Below are 17955 nucleotides of genomic sequence, written 5' to 3'. Positions count from 1 at the left end.
AATTTGGTGATTAAATTGAAGTTTACCTATAAATTGATATATGAATTAACATATTATTCATAGTGCAATTATTAAATGGCGCAAATACTTTGTAGATACACATTAAAGCCACTACAGGCAGGCCGTCAATGCCTAACCCCAACCAAACAAAAGTTACGTGTGATTTGGTGTGATCCTGTCTATGATAATAACGCAGGCAGGTCTATGCATACATGTATAATGTGCCTGTAGTTCATGTAGCCTGACTATAAATGCTTAAAGCCTGTTACAAATGTTGTGTATTTAGGTGGGCCTACTCATTAAAACATTATTTGATAGCCTATTTTATAATGTTTTGAGTTGTTTAATAATCATAAACTAACCAAAAAAACATTGTGGGTAGGCCTATTATCTCAGATAACGTGAATACCAATGGGCTATGATGTGACTGATGGGTCTTGCTTAGGAGTGGGTTATTGATTGATAAACCTTAAAGAAAAATGTGACAATATAGCCCTAACTATTTTTAAATGGGGAATAATTTAAGCAAGCATCTTGTTTGATTGGGTTCCCTTATAGAGCAAACTGAGCCATTAAAACTTCGAAAGGGAAAAAAAGAGAGACAGTTGCAGTCGTAGACTCATTTGTTTTTATTTTAAACTTTTCAATCATTTGATAAAAAAAAAAAAAATGAAATTACTCAAATCATACAGGAGTTTGACACATGAAGACCAGGGTTTACGTCCATGCCCACCATATGATGATGTGTTTAGTCTACTAAAACCTCACAAAACAATGTAGTTAGATAGGCTATTGAAAAAGTCAGCATGTCTCTTTCCCATGCTTCAAAATCAAGGTTGACTTAAAATGACCAAATTGATTGCCACAAGCATGTAAAGTATTGCCAGTGAGAAAAAATATTTAAAGCTTTGTAGGGGTCTGTTAAGAAACTAAAGTAGACCATTTTAATTCATTTTTAAGTTACTAGTCAGTCTTGTGTCAGAGTCAGAGCCAAAACAAAATAGCTCTAATGAGCCCCGTTTGTGTTGCCATCACCAGAGAATTTGGTTAATGACCTCAACTTTAACAAACAAACCTTTCACTGTACAGTATATAAATCAGACTAATTAATCTCAGTTGCACCTATTAGGAATAAAAACAATTAAAATTGGAGAGACCACTTCACACAAACACTGAATGTATACCCAAACATTTAATTTAACTTATACTTGCTTTTACCAAGTCTCCTCAGACTACCTTTTTATTTGTTTAATCAAATAACATTTTTAAGCTCTAACCTACTAAACATTAACTTCCATTCAGACATTTACCAGTCCTTACTGTACATTAATTGTTATATTTTTAGGCAAATTGCCTCTTGTGACTATATAACTTTAAAGCCAGGTTTAAATTGCATGTCGCATTTCAGTACATATTCTATTTGTAATTGTTGTATTCAGTCTAACATGTTGCACATTTGAATAATTGACAGATAGATAGATTCTCCTTCTAGTATACATACAAAATCAGGTACAATTATACATTTCAATTATGCCTCTGCCCCAAATTTGTTTTTTATACAATTTTTAAATGTCAAAAAGCTAAAATATTTGTCCTAGAAAGTTTGTAACGTAATGGACGCTCACATATTTGAGCCAAAATACAGTTATTTCTCTGCATACACCTTTCTTTCCTGCAAGGCTTTAATGATTTTAAAACAACCAGAAATCAACAAAAGAACAAAACAACTAAGTCAACCTGTGTCTTTGTTGTGCAATGAACCCTGGGAGCTAGCTTAGCTAAACTATATGCATGCATTTCTGACATGGAACAAGCAGCACACTGAATTTAAAGCTCTGCAAGTCTCTTTCAAATCTTTCAGGTAACCGATAGTAAAAGCCATTTGGTAGCAGTCAAATGTATAAATGTCATACAATTACATTCAAATACAGCCAGGTATATTTTATGTCTAAATAAGTCAGCAAAATGTATTTTGTTCACTTGTTTAATTTGGTGAGAATATATAATAAAAAAACAAATTAAGAAACAATCTACCTGTACCATCCCTGCTTTCTTTGTTCCACAATGACGGATAAGTAAAAAGACCCCTTTTGGTCTCTCTCTCACACGCACACACACACACACACACACACACACACACACACACACACACACACACACACACACACACACACACACACACACACACACACACACACACACACCACAGTCTTGACTGTTGAGTGTTAAAACCCTCCACAGATTGCTTTTGGATAGGAAAGAAAGTTGTCATGGACTTGTTTTCATCCTATGGACCAGTGCCAGGGCTCTGGTTTTAATCTCTTTGGTTTTTAAAGAATATACAATAGGATTGATGCAGGGTGGGATGCATGAGGCCAGGGACAGGCTCAGCACACGCTGGTCTGGGTCAAGGGCTCGCACATAAAGCCCTATTAAGAAAATGCTGAATATAGGAATGTAGAATACAGCAACAAGGACTATGTGCTGAATGCAAGTGGCGAGAGCTTTCATCCTACCGCGTACTGATTTCATCCTGAACACAGTAATCAGGATGCTGATATATGTCAGAATAATAAAAGTAAATGGGGCCATCAGAGTCACCATACTATTAGCTGACGCTACCGACCACTGCAATGTGTAATCATTACAAGCGAGTCTAAATACAGGTGCATAGTCACAGAAATAGCTGTACACTCTCACAGAACTGCAAAAAGACAGACGAGTCATGATCGCTGTGCTATAAGCTACTCGTCCCAGACTGTAAACCCAAGTCACGCCTACAATACAAGACATGATCGGCAGTGTGTTGAATAAGTTCTGACGCAGAGGGAAACATATTGCAATAAACCTGTCATAGGCAAGTATAGCGAGTGCATATGACTCCAGAGATGCAGTAGCATAGTAGACATACATTTGTAACAGACATATATTGAATGGAACAAAGTTGTCCATAAAGAAGAATGTCTTTAGCATGCTGGGAATAGTGCTTGTGTTTAACATTATATCAATTACTGCGAGGTTGACAACAGCCAGAAATTTTGGAGTATGTAAGCAGTGGTCACAGGCAATTATGTAGATCAATAAAATATTGAACACTAGTGTAACCACATAGACAAACGCGAGAAAGATAATGTAGACACTGATGTAGTGAAATGTCTCAAATCCGATGATATAGAAGCCTGGAGGATGAATGATGACAGAGTCATTTGAAACAGTTCTGAGAGAAGACATAGTTGAACTCCACAGGCTGCGTGCTAATGGGCTATGTCTGGTCCACAGTGCGTAAAAGCTCTCTCGTCAGAAAAAGACGGTGAAAAAAAGCATCTTATCCTTTCCCTTCAAATGGACACAAATACACTTATGCATTTGGCATTGAAACCATATGTTTTCCTCCTGAGTGATGAATATACCATGCAACAGAATACAGTGTACTTTTGGCTCACCTGTTCATTGATGATCGTTTTACACAATGTGCTCCATATGATGCTGACTCCAATAGTGGCCATTGAATATCTGCATATCTGACTTGTATACATTGGAAATTATACCCTACTCATCATTTGTTGATCTCCAGAGATAACAAACGGTCTTCTAACTAACAAGAATATAGATCAACAATACAATAATGAGCCTTGCCCTTTTACTGAAATTAAAGGTTAACCCGTGGAGAGTACTGTAATGTCTTCTAACTTGCAGGCAAAACAAACGTGTTATTATTGTTTTGTGATTCTTAGCACCTCATTTATCTTTATCTCAAGAGCAGGAAACATGCTGATTATAATTAATAACACTTTATAACACTGAACCCTCACCAGCAATGTTTGGAACAGTTGTATTTTTCTCTTTACAAATATCAGTTATTTAAACAAACGTTATTTCCATCAGACAGGCTAATAATGTGTATGTGTAAGAGTGTCATTCGATCTGGGAGTGGGTGTGACACATCTGTTTTCATTTGATTGGGTCTTTTAATAAGGAATTAATAAACAAATAGATATATAATATCGTTGTTGGTTGCATGCTTTCAGGACCACAAACAGAAGCCTGCTTTCACTGTCCTAGCTTGGAGGCCAGTTTTAGTGAGACAGCAGAGTCAAAGGTGGATTTACCCTTGATATAACTCTCTGTCATCATGATTTTGGGAGGATGTGTAACATTTTTTTGTATTTTGCTCATAAATATTCAATCCAAACAGATATTTCTAAATCACTTGTTACAACCCCTCTTACGCCCACCACTCCACTCATAACATCTTGTTATGTACTTCTCTGTAGTCCAACATAGAAACTGACTGATCGATGAAACCTGGTCAGAAAACTCATGACCAGACAGGTCTTGCAATTGTCTTAATGTAAACCAGAAATGGTGCTGGTCTAGAAATTAATGATCTATCATGACTAGAAAGAAGACAACATCATCGTTAGTTTCTAAACTCAATGGCTACTGGATAGGCTAAAATGTGTTTGAGAGACCCATAGTGTGGCAGGAGTCCAAAATACAGAGCATTTTTTGGCCAGCTGCTGCACTACAACTACGTTGACCCTTGCCCCTTGATTATATTGGATCCAATCACACTCATGTCATTTCCACTTAACCTGTGCACACTGGCCTTCCAGATGCCCCTTATGGAGTCTACACAGTCATTGGATGGGCAATCCAAGGGCCTTTAGGGCTGAACCTGCCTACCTACCTCACAAGGGCAACGATTCATCTTCATTACTACCCATTCTGCAACTGCTACAAGTGACCTCATGAGATACGTAGTGAAGTCACAGCAATTGGATTTATTCCCAAACCCAACGACCAGGGTCGTTTACAACCAGGGCGGGACAAATTATGTGATTAGTTAGAAAATGGGATAGGAGCACAATCGTCACAGGTCACAGCACACTTTGAAAAAACAACAACATATATTTGGTCACTCACTGTGCTTTACGCTGGGTTTTCACAGGCAGCTTAAACAACAGCAGAGTGGAGTAGTTCAATTAATTCCCCATAAGTTTTGTTTAATTCTCTCGTCCACAGCGCCGCCACTCAGTCTCCCTCTCCCTTTGTCTCTCTGTCTTTTTTTAAATGAGTCAGAAAGCCGACAGCAACGCCTAACTTTACTTTTAATGATATCAACCAAAGAGAAATGTCCTCCACTCGTCTTAAAATGGTCATAAATGGATACTAGAGTAGCCTACTTCATTGTTTACTGCTGCAATGAATGAAATGCAGAGGAGAAAAGAGCAACTGTTTCCACAAAAGCATCTGTTGAGTGTTTGATGGTTATTTATTTGTGCTTTAGAATGTAATCACTGTGACAACAATTATAAAATGAGGTTTATTTCTCTCTCTACTGTAGAATGACAAATTCAAGTAGCTACAAAACACTAGTTCTGGTGGTGTACAGCTGGACTGGAGTATGTGACAAGTTAGCTGTTCACTGAATATGACGTGTAAACTTCCCCGCCCATTTCTAGCACTTAAGACAATTGTAATGCATTGCCCCTGGGTTGTGACCCAAGGTCGTATCTGAATTGTCATGACCAGGGATCAACCCTTGTTGACCGGCTTGGTTTAAATTGCCGGTTGATTAACCCTGGTCCAACTCTGGTCATTGATGTGAAAGAGGTAAAAGTGAGTGAAACACAAAATAAGTCTCAAGCATCATCCTCTCTGATGGTGCAATAATCATCAAACATAATGACTCCAGACGAAATGACTTTTTGCTGCATCTGACACTTCAGAGTCGTTCTAATGAACCCAGTTTGAGATTCCATCATTTGAGAAAGCAGGTTAATGACCCTTCTCATAACAAGCAGGCCTTTTACTGTTTACTATTAATTAACTTTTTAATTAATTTCACCTGCATCTATTAGCAGGGCTTGCAGTCTCACATTTGGAGGGAAATGGATGGGGAAATGGGGCCCCCGCTTCTGAAATAACAAGTATCATGCACACAGACAATGGACCCACGAATGCACAACTCAAAAGTGTAAAATACAATAGTTTATTTAACAAATAAATAAACTCAGCAACAGTGTCCAATAACGACAGGCAATGGGAAAATCCAGGAGACAGGCAAGGTTCAAAATCCAGGGAATCCAAAAAACAATCAGGCAAACAGGAACACAGGGAAGAAACGCTCAAAAGCTGTACACATGGGAAGCAGACGATCTCGCACTGGGGAGAGGGGAAGACAGAACTTAAATACACAACACAAGAGAGACAATGAGACACAGGTGAAACACATTAGGGTGGACAGATGACAGATAATTGTGTGACAGATAATCACACAAGCAGGAAAACTATGGGATTATTTTTGTGACTTTAATTCCAAACAAAACTTCTCAAGTATCAAACAAAAATCACTAACTCAAGCAAAAAAATTGTCACCTCAAAGGTAAAACTTAAAACTTGCAAATAAAACATTTGTGTAGTCGTAAACTATTGGTCTTTTATTCGTTTGATAATATGTTGTTTTGTTTACAGTTCCCTCTGCTTCTTTCTCAATGATCAGTCTTTTGCTTTCTCCAGCACATTTGCAGTTTTGCTCCCAGCTTTCTCGTTTGCGCTTCTAAAGTCTTTGTTTGCGATTCTGACACAAAGCTATCGCGTGGGCGGGTCTTACAGGGGTGCGTCCCCATTGGCTAATGAGTTTTTGGAGTATGTGAGTAACAGCTCAGTGCAGCTAAGCTAACGTTAAATGCTAACTTACATATCTTTACTAGCTAGCTAGTAACTTAACACAACGAAACAACAAACGTCTAGTAACCATGCTTGCAACGTAGATCACAGACAATATATATATATATATATATATATATATATATATATATATATATATATGATCAATACTTACACTATATTATTCTTGTAGGAATCCGCTGTTTAGAGTTGCTGAGTGTGTCCTCCAGACTCAGAGTCTCTAACGTTAGCTTAGCTGCACTGAGCTGTCACTCACATACTCCAAAAACTCATTAGCCAATGGGGACGCACCCCTGTAAGACCCATAAGAATTGCAAACAAAGACTTTAGAAGCGCAAACGAGAAAGCTGGGAGCAAAACTGCAAACGTGCTGGAGAGATCAAAAGACTGATCATTGAGAAAGAAGCAGAGGGAACTGTAAACAAAAGGACATATTATCAAACGAATAAAAGACCAATAGTTTACGACTACACACATTTTTTGTTTGCAAGTTTTAAGTTTTACCTTTGAGGTGACAATTTTTTTGCCTGAGTTAGTGATTAAGAAGTTTTGTTTGGAATTAAAGTCACAAAAATAATCCCATAGAAAACTAACAACAGGAAGTAAAACAAGACAACACCAGGGAGAACAGAAAATCTTCAGAATAAAACAGGAAGTGGACAACAAAACAGAAAATGTAAATCAAACTCAAAACACTGTTTTAGTTTAAGTTAGTTTATTTAGACTACACAGTTAAATGTTATACTAAATGTTGGAACACAGTAGATTGCACAACTAGGTAATCAAAAAATGATCAAAGCTGTGATTTTACTCTCACAACGGTAGACTTACCTGCTAATACGCCTGTTTCATAACCATCTTTGGTCTCCCATATTCAACCATCACTAATAAAAATGCAATACTAATTGACTGACTACAGTATACACTGTTTAGTAATGAAAAACATAGAGACAATTTTTAATCAGTCATTTCAAAAAATGTATAAACTTGAAATGTATAAATTACTTAACAAAGTGTAACGACATTGACAATGAATAGTATTTCCTGAGGGGGCTTTTATCACCAAACAAAACAGGACACAGTAACCCTAAACAAATGGATTATATTCTGCCTCTGACTCCTGGGAACCCTGCTAATGAGCCCTATTTGTGATGTCATTACCAAAGGATGCTGGCTAATGACCCTGCCTGTAACAAACAAACATTTTACTGTTCAGGCTTAGGCCTAATTAATCTCAGCTGTATCCATTAGAAGGTTTTGCACTCTCTCAATTAAAACTTGAATGTAATGGGAACGGGTGTACGCTGATATTATGAGTCGTTATTGTTCTTGAAAAGCTCAAGTATAAACCCCTAATTGTCTAATAGTCACCTCTTCTCTGAAGGGCTGTAGGAGATAGGCCTGTGATCTCAGCCTCTTCACACCATTGAAGCCCTTTCTGAAGTTGCTTTTCTATAATTAGTATTCTAAGTGTGCCATTCAACTTGTGTTAACTGTTAAATTGTGTTCACTGTAACTTGCTGCAGTAGCATTGGACACAAACAGCGTTCTGCAGAATCACCAAAAGAAACGTAATTAATTGAAGAATGGGCTGACAACTCACAAGACATAAAAGTTACTTGTGTGCAGAAGCAGAAAATTCAAAATGCTTTTAAACAACCTGAACAAATTAAAGGCTGCTAGTAATGACGTTCTGGGTAACCACAATCAGTCAATCAATAAATGCACCATCCAATGTTGGGTATTTAAAGGTGAGGTGTATAACACATGAGCTTCAGAAATGTCGTTATTAAACAGTAATATGGTATACAAATGGTAAGAATATAGGGGGCACCAATGGCTGGGTTGGATTAATGGATAGAACAGGCGCACATATACTGAAAGGTTTATGCCACAACGCAGAGGTCCAGGGTTCAAATCCGACCTGTGACGATTTCCTGCATGTCTTCCTTCCCTTTCTCACCTAGCTGTCCTATCAAATAAAGGCGGAAAAGCCCAAAAAGTGCTCTCTTTTCCCCCAAATTTATTAATGTACCTCGCTGAGTAAAATTCATTGGGATTTTTATGTAGGGTAACATCAGGCATAAGGTAACAATGGTGCTAAAAACAGAGTCAGTGGCCCACTGTGACTTAATGAGTAATAATATAAACACAGAATTCTTTAATGACATCCACAAAGAAACTGTATTTCATGTGGATTAGACACAACTGGCCGATAACTGATAAGGTCAGTATCGGGACCGACCGGATGTGTATACAACTGAAACCCTGAAAATATAGTGTCTCCATACTTTCAAAGCAGTTTGGAAGTCCAACAGTGTAATACATTTTTGAAAACTTTTTTGAGAGATTTACTGTCAGAAGTAAAATCAGAAAAAACAGAATATAAAGTTATAAGTTAAGGAGGGGCTTTTTACTCAGTGCTGAAATGTTTTTTTGGGGAGTCTGTCGTTAAAGAGAAGTAAACTGTCACTATAATATAGATTTTTCATCTAAATTGGTCAAATTAACATTTAGTACCCATGAGCTGTGCTAAACTGAAGTTTTGATATCACTTCCTGTGTACATAACATGAGAAGACTGGGTTCACATTACTTTTTATTTATGTACAGATGGCTGTAACACTAATGTCTCTTTAAAATGTTGCATTCCCAGTTTCCCTTCCATTTTAATGAATAAAGGGAAGAGATTAATTAGGCAAAAAGTTCAACAGTAGAGAGTTTGTTTGTTTACAGGCAAAGTCATTAAGCATTGTTCCCCAGTGATGCCATAACAACTGGGACTCATTAGAGAGTATCTTAGAGGCAAGATTCTTTTGTCTTGGGTCATCATGTCCTTTTGGATGATAAAATGAATGTTAGTTGTAAATTCCAATGGGAATCTCATGAAAGTGTCAGAGTGCCAGACAAGATGAAAAATAAGTACAGAAAGGCAATAAATAATTATGTAATTAATGTCTTCTGTGTTCCCTGCTATGCAGCTGTATTGTGTGTTCAAGTTAATCTATCTTTGAATGTTACAGTGACCTTGGCTAACCTGTAATGCAATAAATCCATGACAAACTTTGCACCAGGAGCAAACTTACTCGGCTGGGCTTTGATTTATGTAGGTTATTGGGTAAAAATAGATGCATTGATTATGGACTCCTGTTAAGGCAGGGCCAAGAAACCCTCCTTGAATTGATATGGGCAGAAATGAGAGCTCCAACAGTGGATTTAGAGTTTCAGGACCATGGATAGCGACTTATAGTGCAGGCTTTTAGGAAACAGTTGGCCACGGCTTGAAAGCAGGGGTTTCAAAAAGAAAGACATGTAGTCCTTCTAAAAATATAATGTATTACTCCAAAACTCTTTATTTGTTAAAGTTGTATGTGAGTACAACATGTTAACAAACTTCTCTGGCTGTTAACTAGCAGTACCTGTGATTTATGGCTGCACCCAAACTGCTGATCTACATTTCTTTGGTGTTGATTTATAATTCTTTTCACTCCAAGGTAATGGATATAAAATGAACACTTGTGTTCTCACTGCAGAGAGCCTGCGTGAAATTGATGTGTGAAACTTTAAATATAACTAGAACTGCAAGCAGTTATGACGGGGTCCAAGCCTCCGTCATCACCAACATAGGTGGTGATAGACACATGGTTTATCCAATCAGCTAACCAGTATTTTCGCCCCTTCCCAAAAGTTCTCCAACGGAAAGTTTCCAGACAGATATGCCGAGCAAATGCGAAGCAATCCATCTGGCGGAGTCAGGTTACCATCGAATGGCCGAGTTTGGCCAAATTTGGTATATATCATCATAGTGGGACGTTGAACAATAATCTGAAGTTTTGTGATTATAGCATTTACTGCGGCAGAGATATTGCCATTGCAAACTTCCCATTTAAATGCATTGAGTTATTTGCCAAAACGCGTCTACGTTCATTATAGCGCCCCCTGACGGCTGATTTTCACCAAATTTGGTACAGAGGCTTGGAGTGCGATGTCGAACAACAGTTCCAAATTTTGTTGTGATACCCATTAATCTGGCCGAGATATGCTAAAGTTTGTGTTTTGTGGCTAGCTACGAAAATTAGTTTGCTTGTAAATTGTGAATAGTTTAACATAGCAAAATTCTTTTGATAACTTTTGGTCAGGTGTGTCTGGAGATGCTACGTACCAAGTTGCGTGCCAATAGGTCGCAAGGCCTAGGAGGAGATAGAAAAAGTTGGTTTCGCGCATTGCACGATATTGCGAAAACAAGGAAGGCTCGATTCAAGGAACACGTGGATCTAGGATTTCTAATGTGTGATGTGGAATGTGGGAGTTATAGCCAAAAACACGTTTTACGTCATTATAGCGCCACCTAGTGGTCCATTTTGGTATGTGAGGTCCATGAACCTAATAAATAAATAAAAAATAAAAATGAATAAATTTGAAGTTGCTCACATTAGTCTAAGTGGTGAATCCAAACCTGGGTCCCATAGGCCACGCCCACTTTGACGAATCAGTACCCCACTGTAGGCGTGGCCTCAGGAGTGGCCCTAGATGATACCCTCAACATTTCGTAAATATTGGATGAGCCGTTTGTGAGATATACACTTTTTGTACTTGTAGCGCCCCCTAGTGGCCGATTTTCGTAAAATGCGTGGGGGACCTCCAGAGCGTCATGGCAAACGAAAGTGTCGAAAGTTTGGCATTGATAGCATTTATTTTGGCCGAGATATGGCAAAGTTGGTGTTTTCATAGTTAGCTACACAAATTTGTACGCGTGTAATATGCAAAATTTTTATCCTATAAAAATTCTTTTAATAACTTTTTGTCAGGACAATCTAGAGATGCTACCTGCCAAGTTTCATGCCAATTGGTCGCACGGTCTAGGAGGAGATTGAAAAAGTAGGTTTTTGATAAATTGTGATTTTACACTCATAAAAGCGGAAAATGGGCGTGGCCTATATCACTTGATTCAGTTGGATCCAGGGAACGCGTGGACGTATGGTTTTTGATTGTCCGGTGTACGGTGTGGGAGTTATAGGGCCAAACACTTTTTTTTCTGCTATAGCGCCACCTAGTGATGGAAGTGGGTCAATTGTTGCACCTGAGGTCCTTGCTGAGTTTTGGACCAGTCCTGAAAACGTCAACCCCCCACCATGTACAGTTTAGGCTGTAGCGGGAGTTTTAGGCGGAGAAGAAAAATAAAAATAATCCTTAGAAAAACAATAGGGTTCCACAGCCCTGCTGTGCGAACGGCGTAGCTTTGCTACTGCCGGGTTCTTCCAGACTCGGGCTTGGACCCCTAATTAACTTTCTCTGGGGACATGACAGTCAGCACAGATGGCACTCAGCTGTATGTGCTCCACCGCACTCTTTACCTAACAATCTACATTAACTCCTCTAAAAGCAACACTTGCAGCTTGCAATACTTTTACAGACTAATGTCATGGGTATTTTCTTGAGACTTATTAGGGGTCCAAGCCCGAGTCTGCAAGAACGGGCAATAGCAAAGCCCTATAACTCCCACACCGTACACCGTACATTCAAAAACCATGCATCCACACGTTCCCTGGAACCAACTGAATCACGTGATATAGGCCACGCCCATTTCCGCCTGAACTTTTATTCCTGAAAAATCGCGATTTATGAAAAACCTACTTTTTCGAACTCCTCCTAGACCGTGCGACCGATCGGCACGAAATATGGCAGGTAGCATCTCCAGATGGGCCGGACAACAAGTTAATAAAAATAATTTTGATAGGATAAAAATTGCAAATATTACGCACAAACAAATTTGTGTAGCTATCTATGAAAACACCAACTTTGCCATATCTCGGCCAAAATAAATGCCATCAACGCCACACTTTAGATTCTTGTTTACCATGACCCTCTGAAGGCCACCCACGCGTTTTACAAAAATTAGCCACTAGGGGGCGCTACAAGTACAAAATGTTTATATCTCAAGAACCCCTCATCCGATTTTTACAAAATGTGTTGGGTACCATCTAGGGCCACTCCTGAGGTCAACCCTAGAGTGGTGTACTGAGGGGTCAAAGTGGGCGTGGCCTATGGGACCCACGTCTAAATTTACTACTTACGCTAACGTGAACAACTTTAAATTTACAGGGTAGATAGACAATGGGTCATGGACCACACCTACCAACAATTACACATGTGGACCACTAGGTGGCACTATAATGTTTTTTTGCCTTTAACTCCCACATTACACATTAAAAATCCTTACATCCACGTGTTCCTTGAATCAAGCTGAATCACATGATATAGGCCACGCCCATTTCTGCTTAAATTTCTTTCCGCAATATCGCGCAATGCGCAAAACCAACTTTTTCGAACTCGTCCTAGGTCGTGCAATGGATCAGCACGAAACCTGGTACGTAGCATCTTCCGATGGACGTGACCAAAAGTTACTCAAGGAATTTTGCTACATTAAAGTATGCGCATTTGACGACCAAACAAATTTTCCTAGCTAGCTACCACACACATATCATATCATATCTCGGCCAAATTAAATGTTATCAGCAAATAACTTGAGGTCTTTGTTCAACAGCCCACTACGATGCTCTATACCAAATTTGGCAAAGATCGGCCTTTAGGGGGCGCTATAAGCAACGTTTATTTGTTTTGGCCAATAACTCAATGCATTTAAATAGGAAATATGCAATTGCAATATCTCTGCCACAGTAAATGCAATCAACACGAAACTTAGACAATCAACGTAGACAAGTTTTGGCACTTTTACTCTATGTTAATGCCATATTTGCAATGCGAATGTACCACAGACCTTGCAGCTCACACTTCTCAATATTTACTGACGTTTGCCTCCTACCGTTACGTTTTGGTTTTCGCTTTTGCGTGCTCCTTTGGTTTTTTACAATAAACAAACTTCTTATGCCACCTGACAAAGTTTCTACAACCTTCACAGTGGACGAATGCAACTCTTTTCTCTCACTTTTTCAATCCAAAATCAACACCATTCAAAGGCGCAGATGAAAATATTGAGCACCCACGTGTGCCAGACTGCCAGTAGGCTACATTCATTTACAGTTAAACATTGCAGTTGGTGCTAAGTGGAGAGTCTGTCATAGTGTGATTGGTTATGTCGGTGGCATTGATTCTTAATTTCCCACGAAACTGATCGCGGTAACGTGTCCGTCGAACTTTTCATCTCCAATCCTATCCGTATATCATTGTTAAAGGTAGTCTGTATATGCATGGAGGTGAACTGTTGACCGCTACGTTTGCAATGGCGTCGTACCGCAGACGTCGCGGCTTGTGCCTCTCGATATTTACCGACGTTTGCCTCCCAGCCGCCCGGCTTCGGGTTCCACTTTCGCGCGCTTCCCGGGGCGTCGGGGGCGACTGGCGTGGGTGGCTTGGGCCCCGTCATAACTGCTTGCAGTTCTAGTTTTAAATGTCATCCCTAATGATCTTGCCTGTAACCAATACAAAAATGTGACTGTTTAGACTTCAGCCTAACTAATCTCATGTGCCTCAATTACAAAGCACTGACCTCACAATTAAATCTTACAATTAAAATCTTTTATCAAATAACGAGTAATGTTTGTGTCGAGGCATGGCATCAGATATGTTTATACTGTAACAGTAATAGTACAGGTGTAAGTTAATACAAGGTAACTTTATCAGCCTTAATCAATCCACATCTCTCCCCTCCTGCTAAGAGGACTGGATTCTGCTGCAGAGAATAAAACTGCTTCTGTACCTATAATTATTGTATTTCCATTAATGACCAAACATGTTTGACCCACCAGTTTCCTTGTGTCTGTGGATGTATGGAAGTGTGGAAGTCCTTTTTATAGAGTGACCTTAATCAACATAGACATGAAATTAGACACAGTTGTTTTCATCCGCAGCATGATATCACAGCCACAAAGGTAATCTCTACATTCATTATATTGTATTTAGAGGTACTGAATAATCCCTTAGAATATAAGAGAGCCTCATATTTTCTGCACAGGAAATCAGATGAGCTTTGAGCTCCACCTGTATATGTGTTCATATTTTTAAAATTAAAGATACATTTTTTTTGTTTTCTCGAATGCCCAAGACAGATTTATCCTAATAAAGTCTATCTTATCTTATCTTAATATGTTAATATATATGTCTTACCCTGAAATTGTTAATTTTTTTAATAAGTAGGAGGAAAAAGTATTTAAAGATTACTGCAGTACAGAGACTGTCAGACAGATGTTGATTCAACTCTGTGGTAATGTTTTAGAACATGCTGTAGTGTCTTTTAATGTGATTTTGCATCATATTTCCCATCATTGTAAACATACTGCACAATAAGTGGTGTGACCACATTTTTGTACACCTTAAATATAATGCAAGTGTTGGAATTTAGAAATTAGAGTTAGGGATGAATCAGCACTTTTATTATCCATTTCAGGCAACCTTAAAACTGGGATACATGAACGGATGGTGAACCAGGTCGTGCATGGTGCAGATTAAATGTGAGCTTGCTTTGCATTTTCCTAGATGTGGAAATAAAAACATGCTGGTTTACTTTGTCCAGGTGCAATGTAGCCAAATGGCCACATGAGGATAGTAGTTGGCAGATTTGAATGGTAAAGGCTAAGGGTGCAGACCTATCTCCACAGAGAGCCCACAGAACAATGTTTGCGATACATTTTCAAATACAAATACGAATGGTTGAGCATAAGAATGGTGAAAGTATTGTATTGCAATGTACTGTGGTTGCATGTTTAAATGCAGTTAAGTTGGCTTGAGACTTTACCGAGAGGAAAGAGCTCTTCGAATGCTTAAAAAATGACTGATAGGTTGTCCGAGCTGCTGCTGTTTTCTCTGAGGTAACGGGCCAGTGTTATAACAGCAGCTTCTCTCAAGCGAAGGACAGCATGAAATATTCAAACTGCTGAGACTGCAATTTTTTTCCCAGCCATTGAATGAGAAGCAGCCCATCACCATACTCATACTCTAACACAGGCTCACTGGCAGCCTATTAGCAGTGCTGCAGTAGATGGTGATGTGATTGATGGGAACGAGATTTAATGAGCAATACACATTTAGTAATTAGGCTCAATAATTACTATAAGTCTTATTATCATTTTTGGATTTCCTTCAGTAATTAAAAAAAAAATAATGTAATGAAATGAGGCAACGATTTACAATCTAAGTAAGAAATATCGAGCTGTTTGTCTGACATATAGCATATCATTCTGTTTAGAAAACAAGCATATTAATGCTGTGTGTACTTTCTGGTGAATGCAGATCTGTGAAAGCCAGGACATTCATAGACATTACCCATAATTGGTATTTTTGACACCAGATTAGATGATTTCCCTTTATCTTAACTTGACATTGTATGTTGTTTTAGGGTCACTGTATACAATAATAAGTGACCTGTATTCATAAGAAAATGACAATAGTATATCTTAAATGTTCTAAAATAAGGTGGAAATCCTGCTGCTGAGCATGGCATAATTAGTCCACAATAACTGTACATCTTACACATCTAATATTGATTCAAATATTGATGGAGTGATTTCTGGTTATACTTCCAACTTGTCCTTGGGAGGACATTCCAGCCCATAAACGCTTAATTAGTCCCTCTTAGCCACTGCTGATTATTCAGTATTCAGTACCATAGACAGCCACAGTAAGTAAATCCTTATGTTTCTTTTTCCCGCCCAGAATATTCCCTTGGATTAGGGTGGCACCACAATCTTGGATGGAGCTGTCAGTGTGGTTGAACACTCTGCAATGCCCTGCAGTGTCCGGCGATGCTCTGCAGTGTCCAGCTGTGTCCTGCCAAGAGTCTGCGTCTTGCTATGCCCACCCATGCTGTGCTGTGCCATGCTACATCCTGTAACGCCCTTCAGTAAGGCCATCAGTAACTTTGTCTGTGATACATAAGAGAAGCACTCATGATTGGCTTTAGTGGGATTTTTTAGTTCCTATTTTGATAACTGCCATGTTGCTTGGATCATATCTTGTACATCAGCGTCTCCTTTTCAATCATCCCATTAACCTGGGATGTGAAGGATATTTGTTATTCTTGTTAACCGAATTATCTAATCCAAAATGAGCGCCGGTGACCTCGCTGGAAAAAACTTAATTGAAAATGAATGTGTGAAATCTGAGGAATTAATGTTTATCCTACAGTGAGGGATCAAGGTCAGAACTCTCCCTCTCTCTCTGTATATCTCTCTCATACACTCATTCCATGCATTGAATACTTCTGCTTTGAAATTGAGAGACAAGTCAACGGGTTTAATAAGTGTATAGATCTGTGACACCTTTCCAGCTTGTTAAGGCAGAATCTGTTCTTCTGGTCAAAGGCTGATCGACCAGCCAACTGTGTTTATCCACAGTCCAGGATGAATCGAAACCCAGGCCAGGACTGCAGTCATCCTCTTTAAGACCTGGTCTGGTCCTGATCAAAATCCACATGACCTTTGAGCTTAGAGGCCAGACAGAAGTTCACAATATCAGACTTGAGTAAATTGGTTCCCATGGTTTATAATTACACTGCAGAGTAGCCAGAAAATGGAAATATTGACTGGTGTAGTGCAGGTGTAAACTGGGATTCATGCATTATTGCATAAGTATCTTTCTTTTCTTGTACAATACTTTTATGATATGATATGGCTCTGTTGGACTTCTTACTAATCTAATCCTACTGTGTGTGAGCTTTGTATGTATGACGTGTCACGGAAAATTGTCTGTAAGCTCTCAAAAACACATCAAATAATGCACAAAACCCTGAAGTCAGGAGGAAAATGTCCACTCCTAAGACAGACAGAAATGCAGTTTTTTTCTTTCATAGTTGTTTGAAAACAAGAAACAGTATCTGATTGGCTAAGTTTCATGAGCTGTTCATTAGCTGTTCATCAGCTGTACACTCAAACACAATAAAGAACGGAACCTAACCACATGTGATGTTTTTCAGTCTTTAGCAAAATAACATATGGTGTCCACAGTCTCCTGATAAAAGGTAGAGTGCAGTAGAGTGACAGTTATCAAAATTATTATTGATCAAACTAATGTTTTCATACAAGTTTACTTTCACAGAAGTTAAAAAAATGTATAATATTCCCAGAGGGTGCATTTATCATCAAACAGGGCACAGTGACCCCAGACAAAAGGATTCACTCCTGCCTCTGCGACTCCTGGGAGTCTTTTTAATGAGCTCTATTTATGATGGCATTACTACTGAATGCTGGGTAATGACCTTGCCTGTAACAAACAAACAAACAAACCGCAGAACCTTCTACTGTTCAAATTT

General features: G+C 38.8%; 1 protein-coding gene across 1 annotated transcript; it reads right to left on the bottom strand.

Moving 5' to 3' along the window:
- Positions 1-2268: 2268 nt before the first annotated feature.
- On the bottom strand, positions 2269-3231 carry LOC144528229 (olfactory receptor 1M1-like). Its single transcript, XM_078266716.1, has one exon. It carries the CDS (start codon positions 3229-3231, stop codon positions 2269-2271), a length of 963 nt encoding a protein of 320 aa, XP_078122842.1.
- Between the last annotated feature and the right edge of the window lie 14724 nt (positions 3232-17955).

This window comes from Sander vitreus, chromosome 13 (genome assembly GCF_031162955.1).
Source record: "Sander vitreus isolate 19-12246 chromosome 13, sanVit1, whole genome shotgun sequence".
NCBI lineage: Eukaryota > Metazoa > Chordata > Actinopteri > Perciformes > Percidae > Sander > Sander vitreus.
Note: the sequence above shows the minus strand (reverse complement) of the source record. Positions and strands in the feature narration are given on the sequence as shown.

Excerpts from the sequence above, each read along its gene's own strand:
- LOC144528229 (XM_078266716.1), bottom strand. The coding sequence starts at position 3,231 with ATGTCTTCTCTCAGAACTGTTTCAAATGACTCTGTCATCATTCATCCT.